The 24,979-nt window shown below is 52.1% G+C and overlaps 2 protein-coding genes across 2 annotated transcripts in view; one reads left to right on the forward strand and one right to left on the reverse strand.

Moving 5' to 3' along the window:
* Nucleotides 1-625: 625 nt before the first annotated feature.
* On the forward strand, nt 626-4,658 carry LOC117029878 (proteoglycan 3). Its single transcript, XM_033119149.1, has 6 exons — nt 626-708; nt 1,086-1,220; nt 1,638-1,951; nt 2,638-2,766; nt 3,610-3,718; nt 4,472-4,658. The coding sequence occupies exons 2-6, from the start codon at nt 1,160-1,162 to the stop codon at nt 4,528-4,530; spliced, it is 672 nt and encodes a 223-aa protein (XP_032975040.1). The 5' UTR covers nt 626-708; nt 1,086-1,159; the 3' UTR covers nt 4,531-4,658.
* A 2,364-nt stretch (nt 4,659-7,022) lies between these two features.
* The window catches only part of P2RX3 (purinergic receptor P2X 3), a 29,630-nt gene continuing 11,673 nt past the window's right edge, over nt 7,023-24,979 (reverse strand). The window contains exons 9-12 of the mRNA XM_033121437.1: nt 11,569-11,662; nt 11,218-11,283; nt 10,571-10,648; nt 7,023-10,155 (exon numbers count right to left, since the gene is read on the reverse strand). Of these exons, the coding sequence (XP_032977328.1) occupies nt 10,042-10,155; nt 10,571-10,648; nt 11,218-11,283; nt 11,569-11,662 (352 nt within the window). The 3' untranslated portion in view covers nt 7,023-10,041. The remainder of the gene's footprint in view (nt 10,156-10,570; nt 10,649-11,217; nt 11,284-11,568; nt 11,663-24,979) is intronic.

A 24,979-nucleotide genomic window follows, 5' to 3' on the forward strand; every position in this document is an offset into this window, starting at 1 on the left:
GAGAGAGAGAGAGAGAGAGAGAGAGAGAGAGAGAGAGAGAGAGAGAGAGAGAGAGGGAGAGAGAAGGCTTGGGAGCCAAAAAGACTTAGAAATCCCAGTCCCCCCCCCAATTCTTGTGCAACTTTGGCAGCGACTTTCATTCTCTGAGCGTCATTTTTCACACCTGTGAAGTAAGGATAATCACATTCTCGTGGGAATGAGGTGAAGGTAAGGATTCAGGGATGGGATGCATGTAAAGTACCTGATCTAGACAAGGGCTCAGGAGAAGCTGAGGCTCCCCTCGCCTCCTCCTTCCTCCCCTCACAGTCTCCCAGCAACCTGGGCTCCTGCACTTCATTTGCTGGGATACTGACCAGCAAATGGAGGGGTACTGTTAAGGGGTACTATTCAGACTGGGGCACTTTAGGGGCTAATAATAAGTATGTCCGGACAGTGGACCTCGGGGGTCTTCCCCAGTACACCAGGGTGTTTGGGCACCCATATGTGGCAGGAGGCTCCAGGAGGCAGGCCCATGCCATCCTAGCAGAGAGCAGGGCCCAGGAAGGACAGGACTGAGCAAACATCTTGTTATCAGCTTAACTGCTGGCCCCCCAGCCTGGAGCAATCACTCTGGCCTCTTCCCACTTCCCCAAAAATCCCAGTATAAGAGCTGCCTCCGGGGCCCAGCAGCCAGAGACACGGAGAGCGGAGGCCTCGGACTCTCAGGAGGTGAGTGCTCCCCCAGCTGCCAGGGAGGAGGGGTCCAGGCCTGCGAGGAAGCAGGATTCTCTGTGGCAAATACCTCGAAACCTGTCCTTAGGACCCCAATGGCCACTGTCCTTTTCCCTCCTTCCCCAGTGGGAGTGAAATCGGCTCTGACCCTGAGCAGACATGTCCCTGCAGGGAGAAGGGTCTGGGCTAAGTGCTGTCCCAGGGAGCAGTGATGGTGCCTTCAGGAAAAAGGGACTTTTGTACTTGAGCAGACACCCCCATGTCCTTTCCCTAATTTTTCAGCTCAAGGTCTGTTCATTGGGTAAGAAGGAAGCGCTCTAGTTTGCCCTTTAATCAACTAGTTAAACAAGCAGTCCATCTCTGTCGTATGACAGGAGCCGTGCAGACACTCAGGACACTTCCAAGGAGGGAAAGTGAAGCAGTATCTCTGTCACAAGACTTAACGGATATGAAACACCTCCTGCTCCTACCCCTTCTCCTGTTGGGAACAGTTTCTGCTCTTCGTCTGGGTAAATCTTCCCCTCCCCTTCTCGTCCAGCTTGATCTCGCCTCCTCTTTCCTGCATCCCTGTGGCTCTCATGGGGCCAGGCTCACAGCCCCCCTTCTTCAGTTGACCCAGCTCATCTCTGATACGATTTCTCCTGGACCTTGACATTCTGTCAGGACTTCTTCACAAGGAAAAACCACCCATTTGTGAAGATGAAAAGCTTGTTAAAGGTGTTTCTTCCCACTCCCAAAATACATACATGTGGTTCTCATCCATTTGTGTGAGTTTTCACCTCACCCAACACCTAGGAGATCCTTTAGTCCTGGCTCTGGACGGCGGACAGCTACACTAGGAAGGCTGGAGTGGGGCTTTCAGAGCTGTCCGTGGTCCTGGAAGGAGGGAGAACCCGACCTGATGGCAGGTTACCTCTTCTTTCCAGAGAACGATGCCCTCTCTCTGGACAGTGGAGAGACACAGGCAGACCTGAGTCAGGACCTGGAAGGTTCAGGGGAGCAGGAGGGAGAGTTGGCCCTGACTAAGGAGGTGATCCAGTCAGAGGGAGAGGAGGTCGAGCCTTGCAAGTATCCAGATGCCTTTGAGGATGAGGAGGCCATGGAATCAGACCCAAGTGCCCTCGACAAGGATTTTCAGTGCCCCAGGGAAGAGGACACCGTTCAAACGCTGGGCAGTCCTGAGTGCAAGACCTGCCACTATGTGTTGGTGCGGACCCCTAGGACGTTTAGAAAAGCTCAGGTAAGTGGTCGGGTGGCGACTGTGGATGGAAGACCAGGGGGAGAAGAGCGTGGATTCAATCTGCTGTGCCCTATTTATTTAGACGAATGTTTCTCAACCTAGTGTACATCAGAATCTTCCTGAAGTTTTGCTAAAACTTGGATTTCTGGCTTAGTAAGTCTGGGGTGGGGCCGGAGAGTTCACATTTGTAACAAATTGCCAGGTGATGATGACATTTTTGATCTAGAGACAGCACTTTGAGAATCACTGATTTGGACAAAAGGCTTTGGTATTAGCTATACCGGTGTTAAACCCTGGTTTCACCTGTGATTGGCTGTGTTACCTGGGCAAGTCACTTCACCATTCAGAACTTCAGTATCTTCCTTTGTGAAATGGAGATATATAATAGCAGCCTCTTAGGGTTGTGGTGAGGATTAAATGTGATAATATACAGAAAGTCTTTGGAATAGTTCCTGGGTCATTGTAAACTCTCAATAAATGGTGGTTATGATTATTCTGAGTATCATTGATATTTCCTGCAAGAAGTTCCTGATGACAGGTAAAGGAACAAGAGATGGGATTGCGAGGGCCAAGTAGATCCCTGACTTCTGACTTGACAAGTGATGGGGAAGGGAGCTCTCTCCTGGAGACTTAGGGACTTTAGAAAACACAGAGTGAATTCTCTACCCTACCTCTTCTCTCCACAGAATGTCTGCAGGAGGTGCTACCGAGGCAACCTTGTATCCATCCACAGCCTCATCCTCATCAATCGTATCCGGTGCTTGACAAGTAGCCTCAACCAACTCCGGGTCTGGATTGGAGGCACCTACAGCCGGGTAGGTGAAGGGCCCACTCCCAGGTGCAGGAAGAGCTACCTGATTGCCTCAAGGGGCACCTCCTGGCGTTAAGCCTCATTCCAGCAGCTGAGGTGACCTAGTGTGGGAGGCAGTGATGGAGCTGAGCTGGTCTGTCCTGGCTCAGGAGAACCAGTGATTGTGTGCCTCTCTTCCCAACTCCGTGTCCAGTCACTTCACGCTTGTGGTCTGAAATCTGCCATGGCAGACGTATTTACACCAAGGAAATAGGCAGTTGTTACAAATGAGGGGTCCTCCCACCCTCTGCCTTCTCACTGCCCCACAGATCTGGTTGTTAAACATTTACCAGCATACCACTGGAGTCAGGAGATGGGTTCCGTGCCCAGCTTTGTCACGTACGAGCTGAATGGCTTCCTCGGAGCTTCAGTTTCCTCATGTCTAAAATGGGGCACGTCTTCTCTCAGAGTGGCTCTGGGATTATGGGGGATTATGCGCCATTATATTTGCTACTCAAGTGTGATCCACGGACCGAGCAGTATTTGCATTTTCTGGTAGTTTGTTCAGAAATGCCCAATCTTAGGCCCCACCTGACACCCTCGAATCAGAATCTGTATGTTAACAAGACCCCCAGATTTGCATGCACAGGAAAGTCTGAGAAGCCTGCTCTGTGTGACGGCTGGGAGTGATGGATGCTCTTCCACCGTCATTCCCTGCAAACCCTCAGGGATGGGTCGCAAGGGCATCTGGCACCTAGCTGGGTGGGCAGGCTCCAGAAAGGGATACTTGGTGGTTATTCTCTGGAGCCCCTGAATCTGTCTGTCTTCCTGGACCTCTGCCCTCTGACCCACCCTATGACTTCTCCAGTGCAGTCACAGGTTACACTGGATTGATGGGAGCTGCTGGAATTTTGGATACTGGGCCTCCGGGCAGCCTCGGCGTGGAAGAGGCCACTGCGTGACCCTAGGCACCAGAGGTGAGGGGGACTGCACACCAGGGGAAGGGGAAGGGGTGGCAAAGTGGACCCTTACATACTGTCTCTTTGAGCCGCCTGCCCCTCAAACTGGAGATTCAACGTCCTGTCTGTGAGGAGGGTTGAGATGTAGGGTGTGGGGGTGCCCTGTGTGGGAGCCTGATGGGAGCTCTCGATCCTCACAGACAAAGCTAGGTTTGGGGGCTGGGGGCTCCTTTCCTTCCCCTGCTATGAGGAAGTGACTGATGTGACAGGTGCGAGTAGCAGATGTGAAGGTAAGGTGTGGATGAGGGATGAGGGAGAGATGTGAGAACTAGGAATGGCTGACAGGAAACTCGCCAGCTGCGAACAGCCCGGATGCCAGATGTGAGGGAGCTTAGCGCAGTGGCTAGGACCATATGTACTTTGGTAAGACTGCCATGATTCACACCCCAGCTCTGCCACTTGCCAGCTGAGACACAGGAAGTGATTACCCTGCTAAGCCTCAGGTGGCTCATCTGTGAAATGGGGATGATGAGAGAATCTACCTCTTGGAGTCAGTGTGAGGATTAAGCCCTAGTCCATAGGCACTTAGCACAAGGCACTTAGCACACTGTGTTCCTGGGGCGAAAGCTCAATGCACGTGAGCATATGGATGACAGATTGTGACAACTGGTGACAGGCAAAGAAGACATGTGAGGTGCCTGAGGAGGGAAAGAGGGGGACACAGGCCACACTCAGACAGGCAGCTGACATCACTCTGCTCTCTACTGCTAGGGGGTCACTGGCGACGAGCTTGTTGCAGACAGCGTCTACCCTTCATCTGCTCCTACTAAGCCAGTGGCACGGAGAACCTGCTTTGTTGCCTCCTGCATTCACCACCTCCTGGCTGCCTCTGACCCAGCCTCGGCACTGGGCTCCTCTCCCAACCTCTCCTGGTCATAAAGTTAGATTTCCCACTGCATTTCTTGACTCCTGTGTCTTCATTGCTCACTTTGGAGAACTCATCTGGGTTGGAAAATCCTCCAAGTGCTCACTCCTGCAGGCTGGGGCTTTGAGGAAAGTAAAAGATGATAAAGTCGCCCTACGGTGCTTGGGGGTTGGGGAGGTAGGGGTGTTGAGGTGTTTGGCTGCAGCTCCACCTAAAGGTGGAGCACGGACTAGGTGGCTCTCCCAAGTCACTTCTCAGCCCAGGCTGGGGGGTTCCGCCCCTCCCCCCAAGCTCTGGGGGCAGGGAGTTCTCATTTGCTGGGGGTGTAGGGAACTGGCCCTCCACTTTGTGTGGGGTGTGGGGTAGGCTGGCCATAGGGTAGCTTTCCAAAATGAAGGCAAAGTCACCGATTGAAGAATTGGAGTGGAGGGATGTTAAAGACAAAATTCAACTGAGTAAATTTAAAGACCTAATTGGCTTTTTATTCAATGATTCATGAATCAGACAGCATGCGATCCAACAGATGCAAAGGAGCTCCAAAGAGCTGTACAAAGTGGAAGGCTTTTCTAGGCAGGAGAGGGCAGGAAAAGGAAGTTTCTAGCAAAGGATGGATTGTTTCAGGGGAGGCCACCTTCCTCTGGGGATGGAAGGTCTATCAAGAGGGTGACCTCCCCAGTGCTGAGCAGGGAATTCCAGATTGACCCGTTAAAGGTGACATTCCTGGGAGAGGCTGAAACTGCAGTTAGATTAGGTATCAAGTCTTGGTTTGGGTGGGCTTAGCTGACTCTGCTTGGGGCCTGTCGTTTCCTTTTTTTGAAAATAGTAGTGAGCTCCCACTTGGGGTAACTGCATGGGAAGGAGGAGAAAGCAGTCTTATCTAGTTATCTAATCAGTCTGCTGCTCTAGCCCTGTGTCCTTTTGGCCTCTGACACTGGCCTTTATTTTCTGTTCTCCCAGCCACCTGTGGGTGAGTTCAAAGGCCCCACCTTCTTCTGAGCTGTTTTCCCCACTCCATTCCCAGGAGGTGGCTGTCGCTTCCCAATCCTCCCTCTCCCCAGTTCCCAAGTTGTCTCCCTGGAGGGGCTACATTCTCAGGAGGGAGCTACCGCCCACCAGGGTGGCCTTGGGGCCAAAGTCAGAGCATCTGGTAGCAGTATAGCTCCCATCCCAGTTCTACAGACGCAGGACTCCATTTCTGTCCTTCACCCCATTTTCTCAGACGCTGGGGACATTGAAAGAGAATACTGTTGCTGCTCTTTGTTCCAGGCAGGATGCTGGGTCCAGGAAGGATCTGGAGTTGGTGAAGCAGGAAGCTCAACCTGAGCCTGGGTATTCAGAGGGCAGAGAGCCCTGGGTTGTGGGAGAGAGAGAGGTAGATATACATACTTCCTGGGGGTGTAGTTCTACATGGGGTACAGGGAGAATATACAAGTATTTCTGTGGGTGCACATGTACATGTATCTTGATGTGCGTATGAGTCAATCTTTGCTTAGCACAGATATACACAGTGTATATCTGTGTGTATGTGAATCTGTATATGTCAACGTGCACAAATCTGTGTGTCAGCGTGTAGGTATGTGTGGGTTGTTTGAGTGTGTGTACATTTTATACATCTCTGGGCTTTTCTGGACAGGCCTGTATGTCTGTATACATCTGTGACTGTGTATGTTTGTGTAGCTTTGCACACTTATACACCTGAATATTCGTGTTCATGCATATTTACGTACCTGCGTGTCTTTGGCCAGTGTTTGGGAGTGTGTACATGTGCCAGTGTGTGTCTGAGCATACGTGTGTACAGGTCTACGTCTGTGTGTGTGTCTGTACAGGCATCTGACAGGACATGGAGTTTCAGGAACGAAAAGAACAAAAGGGAACAAAGAAGCAGGTGCGCTTTGTTTCTAAAGGCGCTGGAGTTGATGGCAGACGATAGGACTGGAGCATCCCAGGGGGAGGAAGCAGCGGGAGAGTCCCGTGAAGAGGAGCAGGCCTCTGAGCATCTGCCTTGGATGGAGATGGGGTCAGGAGGTTCCTAATCACAGCGCCGCAGTCTCTCCAAGGGCATCGAAGGGGAGCGGCCAGGGGCTCAGGCCCCCACCCAGGTCCCTGTGTTGTTGTATACGGCCACAGGCTAATTCTTGATGCTCTCCTTCTAAAAGAACAGTGGAACCTGGTGGTACAGGGTGAGTGGGAAGGATACGCAGTGAGGGAACCTCCGCGTAGGTAGCTCTGGGACTGGTATTTTGGCAATCCCCCCTTTATCAGCCTCCACTTATCTCCTTGATGGGAAATGGGCTCTCGCCAATCCCAGTAGCCCAATATCCTGCCAGGAAAGATGAGAGGTAGAGGGAGGGAGGGGAAAGGAGGAAGGCTCAGACCCCTTCAGTCTGAAGCTTGTCCGAGGCAGGCCAGGGTAGGTAAGACGGCCCTCAAATATCCAGTGTTGTCTGTTATTGGGCTTCAATGTCCACAGTTATATATATATTCATTCCTTTGGCTGTTTAACGCCTTTCACTCTTGAATAGTCCTTGATTTAAAAAGCAAATAATCTTAGGAGGAGAAATCCCTGAGTGTGTTATCTATTAATGCCTCTGGGACATGGACTGGCAACTCAACGAGAAAAGGTTTTGAGAGAAGGAACACAGAAGGGAAGGATGTGTGGAACCGTCAGTGGGCGTGAGCGGGGGTGCTATAGAGAAGAAACACCATTAAGAAGGGGGCCGTGAAGCAGAGAGCACTGTGTGCACCATTTTCTCTTCCTGGGGACCTAGGAAGACTACATTTCCTGGTATTCTGCGTAGTAAACTTGGGCTCTGCAGCATGCTACTGAGTGTGGCCAATGCCATGAGGTTGGAAACGGTGTAAACCACGTCCAGGCCTGGCCGTTCAATGATCCCCCGTGATCCTACCATTCTCACTTTCCTTGCCACAGTGATCTGGGCATTCATGTGCCTCCGATGACAGAGCTACCAGATGGAGGGGGCTGTCGGATCTACTTTGTCATATTAAACCTTGAGATTTTGCAGTTTACTTGTTACTGCCGCAAAACCTGCTTTAGCCTAACTGACCCGTAGAGAAAAGAAGGTGCCAACAAATTTCCCAGTTTTTCCCAGACAAAGATAGCACAGTCAAGGTTCCAGACTCCAGAGTCACACAGCTCTAGGTTCAAGTCCCAGCGCTACCGTTTCAGTTTCTTAACCTTGCTAAGCCTCAGTTTCTTCTGTGAAATGAGGGTTGAGTCAGACGACGCCTACAATGCGTTCAGCCCATCGGTTGGCCATGGTGAGTTATCCCTAAATGTTAGCTTTCATGCTGAGCAAAGAAGCGACACAGTATTAACAACGAGCGTGGGTTCCAGTTTCAACTTCCAGGTATTGTTTCTTTTTCTCTCAAATAGGATTATGAACAGACCACAGCAACGTCCCCAGGGTGTGTGTGTGATTATGTTGGTGATTGCACTGAGTACTCTACGAGGCAGCAGAGACCAGTTAGCTACTGCTTTTGCTGACAACGTGACCCCAAGTCCAGCACCCAAAGCCGTAACCGCGTTCCGCTCTGGGAAGGACCACGTCAGGCTCACACTCAGGAGATCACACACTTGCTGAAAGGCTCAGGAGCTGCTGGTGCACCTCCAGGAGGAAAGGGAGGGGTTGGGGGAGAGGGTGTGTCCAGGGCAGCTGCCTGGACCTCCTCCTCAGAGAACATCCCTGTGGTCCTACGCCCTTGAAGGCTGAATTCACCAGGATGCCTGCGGGTCTCCCGGGGGGAGACCGTGGTGCTGCCCTCATTGATGTCCCTGCTGCTCAGGTCTCCAGACATCACCTGATTTCCGGGGTCACCCCTGAGAAGGGGCTGCGGGTGAGGCAAAGTGGGGGAGCGGGGACGGGCCTCGTGTGGGAGAATCTTATCCCTTCTCCCCCTGAAGTGTGGGGGAGGGTCACTGGAGTGGGGTCTTTTCAAGTACCCACTGCTTGATCCTCCCAAACCACCCCCAAAGCTGCCCCCACCCCATTTCTCTGCACCTCCTGTAGAGGGGCCAGCCCTCCACTGACAGTTAAGCTCGTTTCTGCTAAGACCTCATGGCGATGCCCGTGCTCCAGCTTTGCCAGGGGCGGATTTACCATGGAGCTAATGAAACACACTTCAGGACTGTTCGCTTGCACAAGCCCCTGCTAATACCGAATGTTGTATTCTTTTTAAAAAGATGCTCCAAGTTGTATGTGCTTCTGGCTTTGTAAAACCTAGATCTGCTCTCGAACTCTGCCTTGGTGAGATTTCTGAGCCCCTGACGAGAGGAGAGCCAGAAAGGGGGAGGGGAAAGTAGAGGCAGGGGTGGGCCTGACACCCTCTCAACAGCCCTTCCAGCTTCCTTCCTTGGGCGCCAGGACGCCTGCGCTCTGTTTTGGCCTCTAACTGTGTGACACAAGTCATTTTCCTTCTCTGGCCTCAGTTTGCTCATCTATAAGTAGGAGAGTCAGACAAGATGGTGTCTAAGACCCTTTAGTTTCTTACATTGGAAGACCGACCACCTTGTTAGGACCCTGGGGATAGGCCTGGTTGACCAGGGTCTCACGGAACCTTCTCACCAGGGTTTTAAAGGAGGACCGGTGGCTTCTCAGAGCAGAGCCCCAGGTCCGGGAACCACATCCCCCCCGGGCCAAATCTGGCTCCTGAGGTGAGGGGGCCCAGATGTGTGTGGGTGTGTACGAGAAAACGAGGATGGCTTAGGGGACAGAGCTGTGGCGTGAGGTAAGGAAAATTCACTGACAGTCATGCTTGCTGGGTCCTTATGATTTGGAGACCTGAGCCAGAGAAAGAGACCTCACACCACTTCTCACTGGTCTCTCCTAAAATGGGGCCTGAGTTCCTGGGGACAGCGTGGGATTTATAGTTATGGAGCTGAATCCAAGCATGGTCAGGGTGGAGGAGGCTGAAGCAAGCAGGGCCACAGGCCCCTGGGAGTCCATTCGTCTCTTGTGGGGTGTGGGCGATGGAGTTAAGCAGACCTGGGCTCAAATCCCAGCTCCCCCACTTACCCAGCTATGTGGCCTTGGGCAAACAACATTCTCTGAGCTTCAGTTTATCTTCCAAACAGGGAATCTAATATCTACCTCATGGGATTATTCCAAGGTTAAATGAGTTAATATATGCGAAGTGCCTGGCACTGAGGAGGCCGTATGGCCACTTACCACTATTATCGTCTCTACTCTTTGGAAGGGAGACCCTGGGGGTCCTGGGAAGCAGACAGGGCAAGGTAAGGTTGGTGATGGTAAGACTGCAGCAGGGGTCTGGGGGCCCAGACCTCCCACCCAGCTGTGGCCTCAGGGTGATCAGCAGAAATGAGAGCCCCTCCCCACCCCCACCCCCGTAGCCCAGGGAGGGTCCCCTGTTGGGAGGCCTGGAGTCCAAGGCTAAAGCCCTAGTGGCTGATGGAGTAAGCCCCTGAGTCTGTGGACTGCTTCTCCTCTGTGGTCTGGTCACTGGGGAACACCGGGGTGTCCGAGGCAGTGGCCTTCAGCGTCGTCTCGTTCACCTGCAGGTAGAAGGCGGGCATCATCACGCTCTGACTACAGGCAAGGACCCGGCTGGACAGACTCAGCAGTCGGGGCTCATGGCCCCGTCATTAGGGGAGTTACAGCAAGTCTGTGTGGTCCCAAGAGCCCGTCCAATGCACCGCCGGGGCACCAGGAACGTGAGCCAGCCATAGCAGGATTTGTCCCGCCCCAGGAATGGCGACGATGGGGAAGTGGACAGCCACACCCCACAGAGCCCCCACGGTCTTCACAGAGCCCACTCTTGGCCAAACCCCCTCTTGTCTGGTCCCCTAGTTTGCACTGAGGCCCAGTGAATTTCCCTTCAGAAGCCCCCATGAAGCGAGCCACTGACAGTCCCCAGGGTCCAGGGCCCTTTCTGCCCTGTCCCCCGACCTCTCGTGGGCCCCTGCTCACCTCCTCAAACTTCTTGGCTTTGTACTGGTCGGCCCCCTTGAGAAAGTTGAGCAGGATGATGTCGCATAGGACAGTCCCCTGGAGAGGAGAGGCAGGTGGCCCTGAGCTGCCTGAGCAGTGGGCAGGGCGGCCCTGGGGCAGACGGCAGGCCAGGGGTCTGGGCGAGTCCTCTAGAGACACCTGATGTTTCCTCTTAGAAAATGTCCAGGGGCTTTGAGGAATGTCTTTATGACCCACCTCCTCAGCTCCTGGGGTGACCCCAGAGCAAAATGCAGGGAGAGGACTTGGTGGGAGAAGCAGAGGGACTCAGGGGTAGAGGTCCCTGGGAGCGGGGTTCCGTCCTGATCGAGGGCCCTCGGGTCTGTGGAAGCCGGAGTCTCCTCCCCCACTTTCATGGTGAGGAACAGGAACTCTGTACCAGGTAGAGCCCCTGCAGATGGGGCACTGAGCTCTCCATGCCTGGAGATGTTCAAGTGAGGGCTGACCCAGCAGGGAGGGGAGGGGTGGAGGAGACTGAAGCACCTGCCAAGAAGTTGGACTTTTCATTCTAGGCAGAAGCAGGGTCACCTGGGTCTCTCCCCGGCCAGTGCCAGCCGGGGCCCTGCCCGGACTGGCCTCCTGTCAGGGCCTGGAGGGGCTGAACTCACCACTCCCACGGAAGTGAAGGCTGCCACAGAGCTGATGATGGTGGGGATGATGTTGAATTTGCCAGCCTATATGCACAAAGACCAGAGTAAGTGGGTAGAGGGTCCAGCAGAGCGGGAGTGAGGCTTGAGGCTCAACTTGGACTCCCAGCCGGAGAGACCATGGAGCTGGGAGGGTTCTTGGTGGAGCAGCAGGCCTCACCCCTTCACGCCCAGGTGAGGAGCCAGGGGGCGTGGCCAGCCGAGGATCTCAGCTGGTCAAGGTAGGACCCTGCCCTCGGAGGAGCCTCTTCAGCACCTGGGATTGGTCGGGTGTCCTCCCCTGTCCACCCACCTGCCTGCCCAAGGACTCACATTCCCGTACACCAACACGTCGAAGCGGATGCCAAAAGCCTTGAGGAGCGTGCGGTACTCGCTGCCATTCTCCATCTTGTAGTACTTGGCAAACCTGGAGGCCAGATGTGAAGGTGGGTCCCACTGTGGGCTCCTGGCTGAACATGCAGGGTCCTCTGGAGCCTACGACAGTCACTCATGGAGCGACCTTACTGGTGGTTTGGTGGAGCACCTGTCACAGACCAGCCTGGGTGGTTACCTGACCCCCTGCACAGGCAGCATCTTGCAGGCTTGTTAAAAGGCCCCAGGTCCCATCCTGAACCCGTGGAATCAGCATCCCCATTGGCAGGGCCAGGATGTGTATGAAAGCTCGAGCCAGGCCGGATGCCATGCTTCTTCAGTTCTGTTTGGGCCCAGGGCCCGCTCATTGCAGGTGCTCCCCTCTCCACAGGCTTCTCAGCCTGCATGGATTCAAAGCCTAGCTCTGCCACTTACCAGCTGTGCAACCTTGGCCAGTCACTTAACCTCTCTGAAACTCAATTGCCTCTTTTGTGAGCAGGAATAATACAAAAGCCCTATGTCGTAATACTCATAGGATTGCCGTGAGAACTGAATGAAACCACCCGTGACAGGCTTAGGAACATAGTAAGCACCTGGGAAGAGTTCGCTGATGTTGGCTGTTAATATTGCTGAAGAAACCATTTATTTCTAGAGCGGTTTAAAGAGTGCTTTCAGACACCTCAACTTATATCACCTTCCAGACAAACCTGTGGGACAGGGATGTCACTGCTCTATTTTTCAAACGAGGCTCCAGGGGGTTAAGTGACTTGTCCAGGGTTACCCAGCGGACTGAGTCTCATCTCTGCCTGGGCTGCTGGGGGCCCGGGGCTGTGCTGGGGGCTGATAAGAATGATCCCTTTTAATCCTCACAGAACCCAGTGAGGTGGGTGTTCAGACCCCCATTTTGAAGATGGCTGTGGTGGCGAGAGGGCTATGGTTTTACAGTTAGCAAGGATTCGCATGGCATTGGCTTTTGGCTTCTAAAGCCACTGCATTCCCTCCGCGTGGCTCTGACCATCCGTAGCCAGAACTTGAACATTTGCAGAGTGGGACCTCCTTGGGCTACTGCCCCATGGCTGTGGAATGGGCCCCTGATGCCAGGATCCCTGAGAAACGGGGAGGAGGTGGTGATGGGCGTGAGAGGACTCAGAACGCCCCATGACTGTGTGGGGTCAACAGTGGGGCCAGTTGTCCCCTTTTCAGTGTTTCCAGTCCCCACAGATTTCCAAGGCCTGGCCCAGGCCTCGGCCAGCAGAAAGAGGGGTCTGGGAAGCTCCCTGCTTGACAGTGTTCCATGATTGATGTGATGACCCTCCTGGGGTGTTGCATTTGAAATTACACAGCAGGGAGGAGGGAAAGCTCAGCCACAGTGAATACATCACGGCGGGATTACGGGCCTGGCAGGAAGATCGCGCGTGGGGAAGAGTCCCTGTCCATCACAGAATGTCAGCACCGCTTGCTGTGGCTGTGGGGGCTTTGGGTCAGGCAGAAACTAGTCTAAATCCTCTCTCCCACTTGCTAGCAGTGTGGCCTTTTATGCACTCAGGGCTCAGGTCTTCACTTCCCGTGTGGTAACATGGGGGTGCTCGTGCGCCCCCTGCAGGTCTGTTAGTGAGGGGGGTGAACAGTGACACCCACCCTTAAGGCAGGCACTGTCTCTCGCTGTGCTGGGTGCTCTGTCTGCCCCTCCACACCCTCTCTCTACCCTTCTCTGCAGGACCTGGTCTGCAGACAGCGCCCACCCAGCTCCCTGCCATCTGGTTCCAGCTGGGGCACCCACAGGTGATCAGAGGGCGGGGGTGGGGTGGGGGGAGGAGAGTCAGGGTGATTAGTCTCCCAGCTCCTCCCTGCTGGGCCTCCAACAGTGCTGAATTCCCACCCAGAGCCTGGAGGGCAGCCTGTCCCACAGCCACACCTCTCAGGTTCGGTGACTGCTCCCAGCAGGCAGCCGAGGTGGGAGCAGGGTTCCCCTGTGGCCAGCCCTGGGGTTTTCCAGCCTCCTGGATTCCCTCTACCCGGCATGCACCTTTGTTAATAATCCCTTCCGTCAGACACACACCCCTTTTGAGACCGCCCGCTGTTTCCTCCCAGGACACCATCCCCATTTTACAGAGCAGGAGGCTCAGGCCTGGAGAGGTTTATGAGGGTCAGGAAGGAATATAAGTATACAGGCCGCACATTTTCCATCTCTGCCTGTGCCTGGGCACGGCTGCTTGGGTGCCTGCACGATGCGCCTGTTACCTGAGTGAGGATAAAACTATTCAGTGAGAAAAGGGTGCCCTGGGGAGCCAGATCTGGGAAGGTGTTTCCTGTGGGCTTTGCAGCTGGAGGGGGAGGCAGGACGATTTTCTCTAAAGAGACCCAGAGTGGAAATGAGAGCAGCCCCAGGAAAAAGGCTGAAAGAAGCACAACCACCGTGTATCCCCAAAAATACCACCTCGCCGGACAATCAGCGCTAACGCGTCTTTTGGAGCAAAAATTAATATAAGACCTGGTCTTATAGTAAAGACTGGTCTTATTTTCTGGGAAACATGGCGTCTAACCCTAAGAAGCAAAAGCTTGGAGGAGAGACATAGAACCGTCTTTATAAATATAGTCAGTTACGTATGGGGGGCTGGGGGGGTGGGGGGGGGCAGACAGCTTCACAGACCAGGGCAAAATGGAATGAATGCGAGTTGCATCAGCAGACGAGGATGGACTCCAGAAAGGAAGTGATTTCTAGAAAGATTAGGAGGTCCACGAACATGATTCTCCAAGGAGGCTTCTTGGGAGATTTTAAAGAACTGTACAAAAGAAGCATCTGGAACAGGCAGAAGGCTCCAGGAAGTCCTCACTATGGCTTCCAGGTTGGCCTGAGGCTAAGTATGGACCATCACCATCTCCACACCCACCATGCACAGAGCACCAAAAAAATATGCAAATCTCTTAATGTAAGTATCTTAGTTAATCTCAGGAAGAAGGCACCAGTGATCCATTGTATAGAAGAGGAGACAGATGAGAGGAAATTGGCCTGAGCGGGGATTCTGACCCACACCAGCAGCTCCAAAGTCCTGCTCTTAACCCTGAACCGTCCTGCCTCTGAGCTCTCAGTGGCCGCTAAGGACACAGACAATCGTGGTGCCAGATCTCAAAGGCCTTCCATGTTTTGTGCCCTGTCTCCCATCACTGGAGGATTCAGGGACCTTGTCTGAGATCTGAGATGTGGCAACCAATGCCAGGGGGCTGGGCAGGTGGCGGAGGGCGGGTCACGGATGGTTGGGGCCACGCTCTGGGAGGTCTACTTTCTTGGCGCTGGGCTGCAGCCATGAAAAATGCTCTGACATCGACTCGGAGAACAAACAGTCAGCATCCGGGGACTGCTGTTCAAAGCGAAGGCTGGCTAAATTTATCTTGAGAAGGAATGTGAAGGGAACAGGGAGAAAAACCAAAGCGGACTTGGTTTTTCTCCAGCACCTGCCTTCCAAGAGGCAATAAGCATGATAAGATCATTATCTCACCCACCACCCACCCTCGGAAGAGGCTTGGCAGGGCTTGGCTCTCTTCCTGGGTGGGAGGGAGGAAGCACAGCGCTCAGGGAGGAGGGGCCCAGGCTGCACACGGAGCATCCAGGAGTCCTGACCTCTGCACTCCAGTGTGGCCGAGAGGATGACAGAATGTGCCCCAACCCTGTGGCAGAGATGGGCTGGGTGATCCCTGGGGTCGGGGTATCCTCCCTCTTGGCACACGTCTGGGCCATGTTTCCAGCCCCCTTGCATCTACCCTGTTTCCCCAAAAATAAGTCCTAGCAGGACCATCAGCTCTAATGCGTCTTTTGGAGTAAAAATTAATATAAGACCTGGTATAAGAGCTGATGTTCCAGCTAGGACTTATTTTTGGGGAAAAATGGTGTGTAGCTGGGGACTCCTGACTCCTCGCTGGTGAGGTGTGTTACGTCTGGGCTGAGGTGTGTCAGAGCAGTGAACTTTCTTCATCTTTCCTTTCCTCATGGCCAGTTGCTCAAGAGCCAGGGGACAACTCAGGCCCTAGGGGAGACTGAGTGGCTGGAGACCAGCTCCCTGAAGACTGAGTGCGGCACCCCCACTCCCGCAGTGACCCACAGTGCTCTGCTCCAGGAGCAAGAAACAAACCTTTGTGTGAAGCCACTGAGATGAGGGGGTTGCTTGTTATAGCCCTTAGCAATGTTTACCATTTACAAACTCTGCGGGGAAGCCTGAGGCTCAGGGAGGAGAAGGACAAAGAATGGGTTAAAATTAGCGACTTCTTCCAGATAAGAGCGTGGGGGAGGGCAAATTCCAACAACCTACATTGCTTGGACTAAATCCACCTAGAAAGGCAGAGACCTGGGTGTGGCCTTCTGACCCCAGGCAAGAGACTCAACCTCTCTGAGCTTTTTGTCCCAACTGAGCAGTGAGGACTAGATGAGATAGTGCCAGAGGCCCCTCCCTTTTCTTTCTCCTCCTAAGATCAAGATAAAGTGAAATAATAATATCTCCATTTTCCTTAACCATTACATCTCCTGCCTCCTGGAGATAATATGGACAATAAATAACAGACAACTCAGATGGAGCCCTTACTGTGTGCAGGCAGCGGGCTAAGTGCTGTACCCTATTAGCTCATTTAGCACGCAGGGCAACCCCACCGAGCTCAGTATCACTGCGATTCCGGTTTTCAGGCGAGGAACCAGGATCAGGGAGGTTAAGGAACTTGCCTAAGGTCACAAAACCAACAGTCAAGTGAGGGAAGCTGGGATTCAAACTCAGGTGGTCCAGTTCCAGAGCCCACACTCTTAGCCAGCATTCTAGGCTGTTCTTTTTGTTGCCAGATTCCTGTTCGGTCCTGGCTAATTTCTTTTAGCTCTCCAGCTTGGGTGGGTGGGTGGGTGGTCTTTTGCATTTGTTTGCAAGGTGGGTACCCCCACCCAGAGTCACTGGCTGGTAGAACAGGAAATGTAGGAGAGTCATGAAGTGTCACAGAAGGGCCCCCAGAGTCCTCATCTGAAAAGGGGAAGGGCTGAGCTACACCACACCTGGCCCTGATTTCTCCCAAATCCTCCGATTCCTAGCTCTCCAGCTTTGGTCTGGCTGGGCAGTGGGCTTGGTGAGAATGCCACCACCACTTCCACACAGTGACCTGGAGTACAAGGCCCCTCCCACCCTCGTCTGGTCCACACCCCTAGCCTCATCAGCAGAACCTCTCACTGCCATGCACCTCAAGTGCCAGCCACATCACCTGCCTTCTGTGTCTCCTGCACACACTTCCTAGACATAGACTCCTGGGCCTTTGCACCTGCTATTGCTCTCAGCCCCTCTTCCACCTTGCAAACTACTATTCATCCATTAGGGCCCGGCTCAGTGGCCTCTCATTTTTTCAACATTCAACAGATAAATAGAGCACACCTGCTCTATGCCAGGCACCTCTGATACACCGGCAAACTCTGCTTTCTCAAGAGGGCGGGAAGTAGTAATCACACAGTCCCATAAACAGCTAAAATCGGACTGGAGGGCTGGGAAGGAGAAGAAAGTTATAAGTCAGAAAGCCAGGGGTGGGGGCAGCTTTCCTGGCTGAGGGACCCACAAGCCCTCTCGCAGGAAAGGGTACCATGTTTCTGAGGAAGCTGAAAGCACTGATGGGCTGGAGGACCAAGATGCGTGGAAGTGGTATTGTCTCGTCCACCTTGCCCCAGCTGGCAGAGCCCCACGTGGCTAGTGGGTATCTCTTCCCCATCCCACGTGTGGCGATTTCACACTCGCATCGTGAAATTGTGCACGGTGGAGTATTTACACCACAGAAATCGGCAAACACTGAATCAGGATGCTGGGTTTTTTTTTCCCCCTTCGGAGAGCCTGTTCCCCAGGGCAGAGCTGGGGCTGTGGAAACCCCTGGGCTACCTGTCCTGTCTCTGCTAGGATCCAGGCCTTTGCTACAGTACCTGCCACACCAGACTGCGGTTGATAATTTGGACTTCTGACTATGAGCCAGCTCTCACTGTCTCTCTCTGCCCAAGGGCCCCAGGGCAGCAAATGTTTGCTGGAGGAATAAGTGAGTGTTCAGGGATTCCTGATGTCTCACAGATTGCCTGGAGTAATATTGGCCTCCAGGTTTCCTCCTACTGACTCTGTCTTTTCCGAATTTTCCCAGTTCTTCAGGTGGAGTTAGTATACAGTGTTAACAACAGGCTGCTTCTCTCCCAAACAACACATCCTGCTTGCAGCAGGCTGGGTGGAAACGTAGGCGCTACAGGTGGGATCCGCCCCTGTGGAGGGAAACAGCGATAGAGCTGGGACACTTACTCCTGCCATGATTTCATTTAGGCTCCACAACAACTAAGTGGGCTAGTTGGTGACTTAGGGGCTTTGAAATGAGACAGTCCTGGGTTCGAATCCTGCCGTTGCCACTTGAATTAGTGTGGGGACAGAGCCAGGAGTGCAGTTTCCAGGCTCTCCGCCTCACATGGAAAGGTGCTGGCTCAGGTAGTAAATGGCCATCAACTGTGATCGGATGGCCATCAGCTGTGGCTAGTTGGCCGTCAGCTGTAACCAGTGAGCCATTGGCCACTAATATAACTGCTGTGGCTACGGTAGCAGAAAATGGGGGGCTGGTTAGAAGATGGTGGCTGAGCCTACAAGCGGAGGGTTGCAGATCGTGTGGCTCCTGCTTCCTGTGTCTCCAACCCAACCGCCAGCGAGACTATAGTGAGTATATGACTCCCCTATATCTGTGGCTCCGTGGGTGTTCCTTTTTGGCCTCACCATGTCCTGCGTTCTTATGTGGGGAGCGGGAGCTGAGACCCCGCATGGCACCCTGCAGGACAATTAGTTTACATAACCTGAGGTAAATTACTTCGCCTCTCTCTCTGAATCTCAGTTTTCCCAAATGTGCTTGGGAGATAACGGCATTCACCATAGGGTTGTGGAGTGGATTCGGTTTGTGGCTGGAGGTGAGGGCCGGGCACAGATGCTTCAATGGATATTAACTACTAGTATCACCAGGTGTCAGACTTTACAGGCTGCTGTGCCCGCAGCTGGAATCGGCACGGGGTGGGGGGGCATGGGACCCAAAACCCCTGCCCAGCCCCCGCTGTCCCTCTGCGAAGGAGCCAAAAGGGAGAGCTCCTTGCGTGCTCAGCAGGCTGGGAGCTTGTTAGGCTGGTGGCTGTGGAAACACCTCAGCAGCTGAGGAAAATCCTCATGACTGTGCCTGCGATGGAGCCAGAACTATCAGCAGACAACACAGCCTCAGAGGTGAGAACAGAGCGCCTGCACCGAGTGGAGCAGGAAGGGAAGGAAGCCTGGCGGTGGGGGTGAGGGTGAGGGGCACAGGCAGGGCTGGAGCTGCGGGGGTTGGGACGGCCACCTGAGCCCAGACCTTTGAAGGAGGGGATGCTGACTGGTGTGCTGACGACCCCCAACTGCCCCTGCCTGGCTCTGGCCCTGGGAGCCCAGCAGGCCCACCTCTGCTGGCAGCATTCCTGCCCCCCTTCCCCTCTGGTTTCTGGGGGGCTCGGTCAATGGCAGGAGCTGGCTGGGGAGCAGCGGGTGGGAAGGAGAGGTGGGGTAATTATTCTGCCCGCTGCATCACTGCTTCCCGGCAGTTGTGCCTGTGGCTCTGGGGCTCTGTGACTGTTGCTTCTGTCGGGGAGCCAGGCTCCCGTTCCCCATGCTGGATACCACGGGGGTGAGGGGTGGTGAGAGTGTCCTACTTTGTTAGGCCCCGCGTGTCTCAGCTCCCCTGTTGTGTGGAGTTCAACACAAACTCCAGCTGAGGGCGCTTTCCAAGTAGGACCCTCAGAGACACCTGTGGGGTGATCAGCAGGGACACACCCAACACAGGACCAAATCAATTCTAAGGCCTGACCGTGACAGGAGACTTTCGAGTGTGGGGGAGTGTGTGTGTGTGTGTGTATGTGTGTATGTGTGTGCACCTGTTCCCTCATGTCACAAGCAGCAATAGATATAGAGTAAGTACAAACATCAATTAGCATAATAAATCACTTGTCACGTGTGCCTCTGCAGGGCAGTGTGGGAGCCACACTCCAGTGTGAAAGGTCTATAAATAATAGTGCTGCCTCAGCAGCTCGCCTTTCCAAAGCCCTTCCCCACACATCCACTTTTAGATTGCTCAGACTTTTAGAGCCTGAAGGGGACTTAGAGGTTGTTACCCTTAACCAGCCCATTTTACAGAGGGGGACTGAGGTCCACAGAGGGGGTGAGACTTGCTGAAAACAGCACTGCGCATTTGTGTCAAGTCCTGACCCACGGCCTGGCCCCTCTCTGCTTCACCTCTGCTTCGTCTTAATTATTCTTGGCGTGCCCCAGCACTACAACTGTCTCTCTCTCTCTCTCTCTCTCTCTCTCTATATATATATATATATATATATATATATATATATATATATATATATAGATAAACATTTTTTGTTCTTTGGGTTCAGGTTTATCTCTTCCACTAGATTAAAAATTCCCTGATCATAGGGATTGGAACTGGTCTCCTTCATCTGTGTGTCAGCCACAAAGCCTGCACATGATTCATCTGGATGTTGGAAGAGGTCTACAAAGCCCTCCCCACACTGGCCACAAGAGGTTTCCCACCACTGCCTGATTACCTCCAGGGAGAGGGAACTCACTACCTGTAGGTAGGAGTGGCCCAGTTTCAGCTTTGGGCAGCTCCAACCGTTAGAAGCGCTTCTCCACGCTGAGCTGACATTTGCAGCAGGTGGCACTCATCGATGGTTGCTGAATGGAGAAGTGTTTTTTATCACGATGTACAAATCCCTTAGAAGCGCTCAGACATCTGTTTAGAAATGATCCCATAGAGTGGCGGAAATTCCTTCCTAAAGCGGAGACCCGTAACTGTTACAGCAGCAGGAAAAACAGCAACACACTTTTGGGATCCGGATTGGACTTGCGAGGGAAAACTTGGGTTTCTAAGTGAAGGAGGTGGTGTTCTCAGCAAAGCTGTTGCCTGCTGGGGAGTCATTTTGCCAGCCGAGATACACGTTTGCAGTTGCATTTATACTGATAGGGAAATACCTCCTGGCAGAGTCACTGCATGGGGTGGGGCTCCTCCCAGTCAAGAAGGGCCCCGAGCGAGATTTATTTACTCACATCCTAGGAGCCTAATCAACCTCAAAGGCAGACATTTAAAAAATGGTTTGTTGTTATTTTTTTAAAACATATTACTATTAATTTATCTTTAATGAAGCAGGGAAAGACCCATGGACGCAGAGCTAGAAGATGTACCTGATAGCCAGGTTACTTTCTGTCAACTCCAGAAAGTAATTTTTTTTGGCCTCAAGTTCCTTGTGTGTAAAATGGGGGGGAGGGTGTCCATACCGTAGATCCTGCCAGCCTACCTGTGGTTGTGAGCACAGGCTCTGGACCAGGCCGCCAGGGTTTGGATTCTAGCTCCAGCATTATTTGCTGTGTGGCCTTGGGCACATAAATGAAGTCTCTGAGCCTCAGCTTTTCAGCTATAAAATTCTCCCTCTTCAGAGTCCATGAGATAATCCATAAAGAGCGGTTGGTAAGTTGCTGGCTCCCTGGTAAGCACTCAATGAGTATTACCCGGTATTTTCTACCAGTGGCATGGGTTATTGTGAGGGTGCGTTAGACATGAACATTATAAGGGACTGTATAAATTCAGTCCCTAATTGCCTCACCTCCCATTGTAATCCTAAAGGAAGTGAAGAGGAAAACAGATCAGGGAGAATTCAAGCAAGTACGCCCCATCGAAGAGGGCCTTTGAGTGTTTCTGTGGAAATGATGGAAATGGTTGCTTTTAAGGCGTTAATTCTATGGCTTTTGGAAGGAGAGAAACCCAGATTGCGGAAGGAACGATCAAAGCCAAGGGCACACTTCGATTCCGGCTTTGTCAGTTGGCCTAAGATCTCGCTGATCTGCACGTTTCTGCACGGAAACAGAGCAGGTGCCAAATTTCAGAGCTTCACGAAAGCTACTGTGGGTACGCTTCCAACACAAAAACGATCACCAGAAACACCTCCAGCACCAGGAACATCTAGCAGCTGAACAAGTGTTTTCCATCCCAGACACCAAGACAGGAAATCCTAAATCGCGTTGCCTTTTAGTAGCAAAGCTGTCTTAGAAACAAGAACCAGACACTGCTAAGTGCACCATTTTACTTCTCTCCCACCATTCCAGCAATGACTGGGTTTATCTCTTAGAGCTGAACTGCCTTTTATTTTTTTTTCTGAAAGTAATGTGATGGTGGAAGGTTTGCTAGAGGCAATGGCTATCGATCAGGTCCCTGGGTTTGAGTCCTGATGTACGTCTTAATTAGGGGCTGTCTAATCTTGGGCAAGTCTCCAAATCTTTCTCAGCCTCCTGGGAGGTGGGGGTGGGTGGGCAGTGAGATGTGAATCCTGTGAAAAATAGGTGTGAAAGGTCTCTGCGTACTCAACTCTGGGGGCTCTTAATCTGAGGTCCAGGAATAGACTTTCAAAGCTCTTGGAAGTCCCAGAATTTTATGCCACATAAATGTAAATGCAGAGGAAAAGGACTGGAAGGAAACGGACCAAACTGTCGGGATACTAACTTCCTGCAGGGGAGCAGGACGGAAGGAGTGAAGGGTGCTTCCACGTCATTACTCTGTATCTATCCGTTTTGCTTGGAGTTGTTACTCTGATGATTATATCTTATTTGTAGAAATAAAGTATCCTTTAGGAAAAGAAATTGTCTGCAACATTGTTCCTGTTTATGAATCTTTTTCTCGGGACAATCAGTGGTCTCTGTTTTCATCAGGGGCATAACAGGTTAGAGACCTGTTGGGAAGGGCTGGGATTTTGCCAGTGAACGTTGTTAGGGATTGTACTGGACATCATCGCTCCTCCCTTCCTGACCCTGCCCTGGGCTGCCTCAGCCCTCTGCCTGGCTTCTGGCTTCTGATGGGGCTCAGCTGGGTCACAGCTCCTGTCAGGCGGCCCTTTCCTCTCTGTCTCCGGGTTCCAGTGACTGCTTCCTGCCCTCGCCCCTTTAGACCTGGGCCATCACCAGAGTCCTCTTACTGGCCCCAGGCACTGTGCAATCCTTTACGGTTTCTCTGTACCCTGCCTACACTTCAGAAACAGTCCCTTTATTAAACTCTCCTCAAAGTACCCAATTTGCATGTGCCATCTGTTTCCTGCTGGGACCCTGATTGATACAGTATTTTTAATTTGTCTTTGTACCATCTCTGCCTCACACACGCACACACACGCACTCTCGTGCTGACAAACTGACGTACACATTCACTCGCAGACACTCACCCGCACTTACACACTCGCTCACAAACACACTGCCAGCACTGCTCCCAGCACTCTGAGCAACGCAGAGCCTCTGCTGAAAACCCTGCTCTGGTGAATGGACGGTCCACCTGTGATGTGGCAGCCCCGCCGCTGGGGTGCCTGTCACTTGCACGCCACTGAACTGGCAACTCTCTCTGGTTCGTATTTTTAGAAATGCTACATTTTGTCCACTGCTAATGCAGACAAACGCATGAACTGCGCACTCTCAAGGTACTTGGAAAGATGCTTCACAAAAACACCAAGTTAAAAACAAGTTAAAACCGTGCTGGAGTCTAGCCACGCAGAATAGACTTAGAAATCAAATAAAATCTTTCCACCATCCACATTCTTATCTGTAGAATGACCACCTCAAGTCTAGGAGTCTCCAATGGGTCCTCAACAGCTGTAGATTCTCTAAATCTCTGGTTCTGAAGGCAAAGAGCCTCAAAAAGTGTGTGTGTGTGTGCGCGCTGGAGGGACTTTTGGAAAGGAGCTGCAGAGGCAATCAGTGATGGAGATGAGAGTCTCTAGCTACCTCTGGAGGTCTGAGTTTGCATATGAAAACAAGGCTGAATCTTGGCTGAAGGATCCCATTCCTCCAGAGCAAAAGGCTATGGTAGCACGTTGAACAAAACCCGGCCTATGTTGGAGAGGGAGAGGTAAATGAATTTGGGAGACAAAAGGCCAGGCAGCTGCTAGTCTTTTAGCCACCCTGGACCTCAGATTATCTGTTTTTAAGCACGGACGAAAGTATAAACCACATAACCATGTTTTTTCCTGAGTATTAATAAGTGCCAATGTCCCTAACCTTCCTGGTTGAGGTGGAGATCATCCAAGAAAATATGTTGACATCCAGGTTCCCACCCTTATTGGCTCTGTGACCTTGGGCCAGTTATTTAGGTGTGCAAGCCTCGGCTTTCTCATCTGCGAAGCAGGGGGACTGTAGTACCTCCCTCACTCTTGGCTTAGCCCTGGGTGTCCTTGTGGTACCAGTAACATGAAGGCAACATAAGGATGGGGGTGGGGAATGGGCCCCAAGGGAGGGATTTCAGGGAGCTTGGCTCTCTGCTTGCCAAGGTGGTCACATAGTCCCCCATACAAGTGTGATTCCTCTGGAATCTCTTAAACCCAAGGATCACATTGAGCAGCTTTGTCTTCTCATACTCTGGCCTGGAGGTCTTTGGTGAGGGGTCAGCTATCTGGGGCCTACACCTCTCAGATGGTTCCCCCTTCCCCCCAACCCCGGGAATCATGCTTGCAGATCCTTAGGGATCTTCTTTTCTGTCTCCCTAAATATGAGCTTACTTAGGACCAGGTCTATCTCATGTACTGCTGTGCCTAGGAGAAGTGTGTGTGCGCGCCATAGCACAATAAACGGGAGATAAGGAACCCCAGACCAGTTCTTTAAATGAAAGTTGCTGTCCCCAAACTGTATGACACCACTAGTCAGGGTCTTCCTAATAGTTCTATTCTTCCTAAGCTTCCTTGCCAAGTAAGTTATTTGGAAGAGTCAAGAATTCCCAGTGGCCAGAGGGAAGTTCTGAAGATGAAAACTTGCATTTTAGATCATGAGAATTTTATTAATATGTTACTATTTTAAGCCACCATACAAAATCCTTTGTATTGATTTCAGTGTGATGTACCCGACTGAATAAATATGCCAATTTCTGCCAGGGAGCCAAACAGTATTTTTAACCTACTTTAAAATATGTGTTGTTTCCTATGATTTTTAAAAATTTGGAGTTGATTATGAAAGCACTTTCAATTTGAAAAAAAAAATTCTTCTTTCCAGAGAATATACATGTACGTTTTATACTATTAAATCTAAAGCTTAATGAGGATGATTACCTTTGAAAACTACAAAGAAAGGTAAAAAAAGGTGAAATAGTTTTGTTTTGCTTATGTATGTCATTATGTTGGAAAATAGCTCTACAACAAAGGAAATCTGAGTAACAATTCTTTGAACATATAACTGAAATATATTCTTATACATATTTTTTCCCCTTGATCACTGCCTATTTAGCCAATTTAGCTTGTTTAGCCTATAACACTGTGTTGTTAGGGCTCTGCCAAAACATCAGTGTCTTCAAAAAT

The sequence above is a fragment of the Rhinolophus ferrumequinum genome, chromosome 11, assembly GCF_004115265.2.
Source record: "Rhinolophus ferrumequinum isolate MPI-CBG mRhiFer1 chromosome 11, mRhiFer1_v1.p, whole genome shotgun sequence".
Classification (NCBI taxonomy): Eukaryota; Metazoa; Chordata; class Mammalia; order Chiroptera; family Rhinolophidae; genus Rhinolophus; species Rhinolophus ferrumequinum.

What these genes read in the sequence shown, in the direction of transcription:
- LOC117029878 (XM_033119149.1), top strand. Translation starts at nt 1,160, where the DNA reads ATGAAACACCTCCTGCTCCTACCCCTTCTCCTGTTGGGAACAGTTTCT. An exon ending in AGTTTCTGCTCTTCGTCTGG is followed by an intron (nt 1,221 to 1,637) that starts GTAAATCTTCCC and finishes TCTTCTTTCCAG; the next exon opens with AGAACGATGCCCTCTCTCTG. An exon ending in GGACGTTTAGAAAAGCTCAG is followed by an intron (nt 1,952 to 2,637) that starts GTAAGTGGTCGG and finishes TTCTCTCCACAG; the next exon opens with AATGTCTGCAGGAGGTGCTA.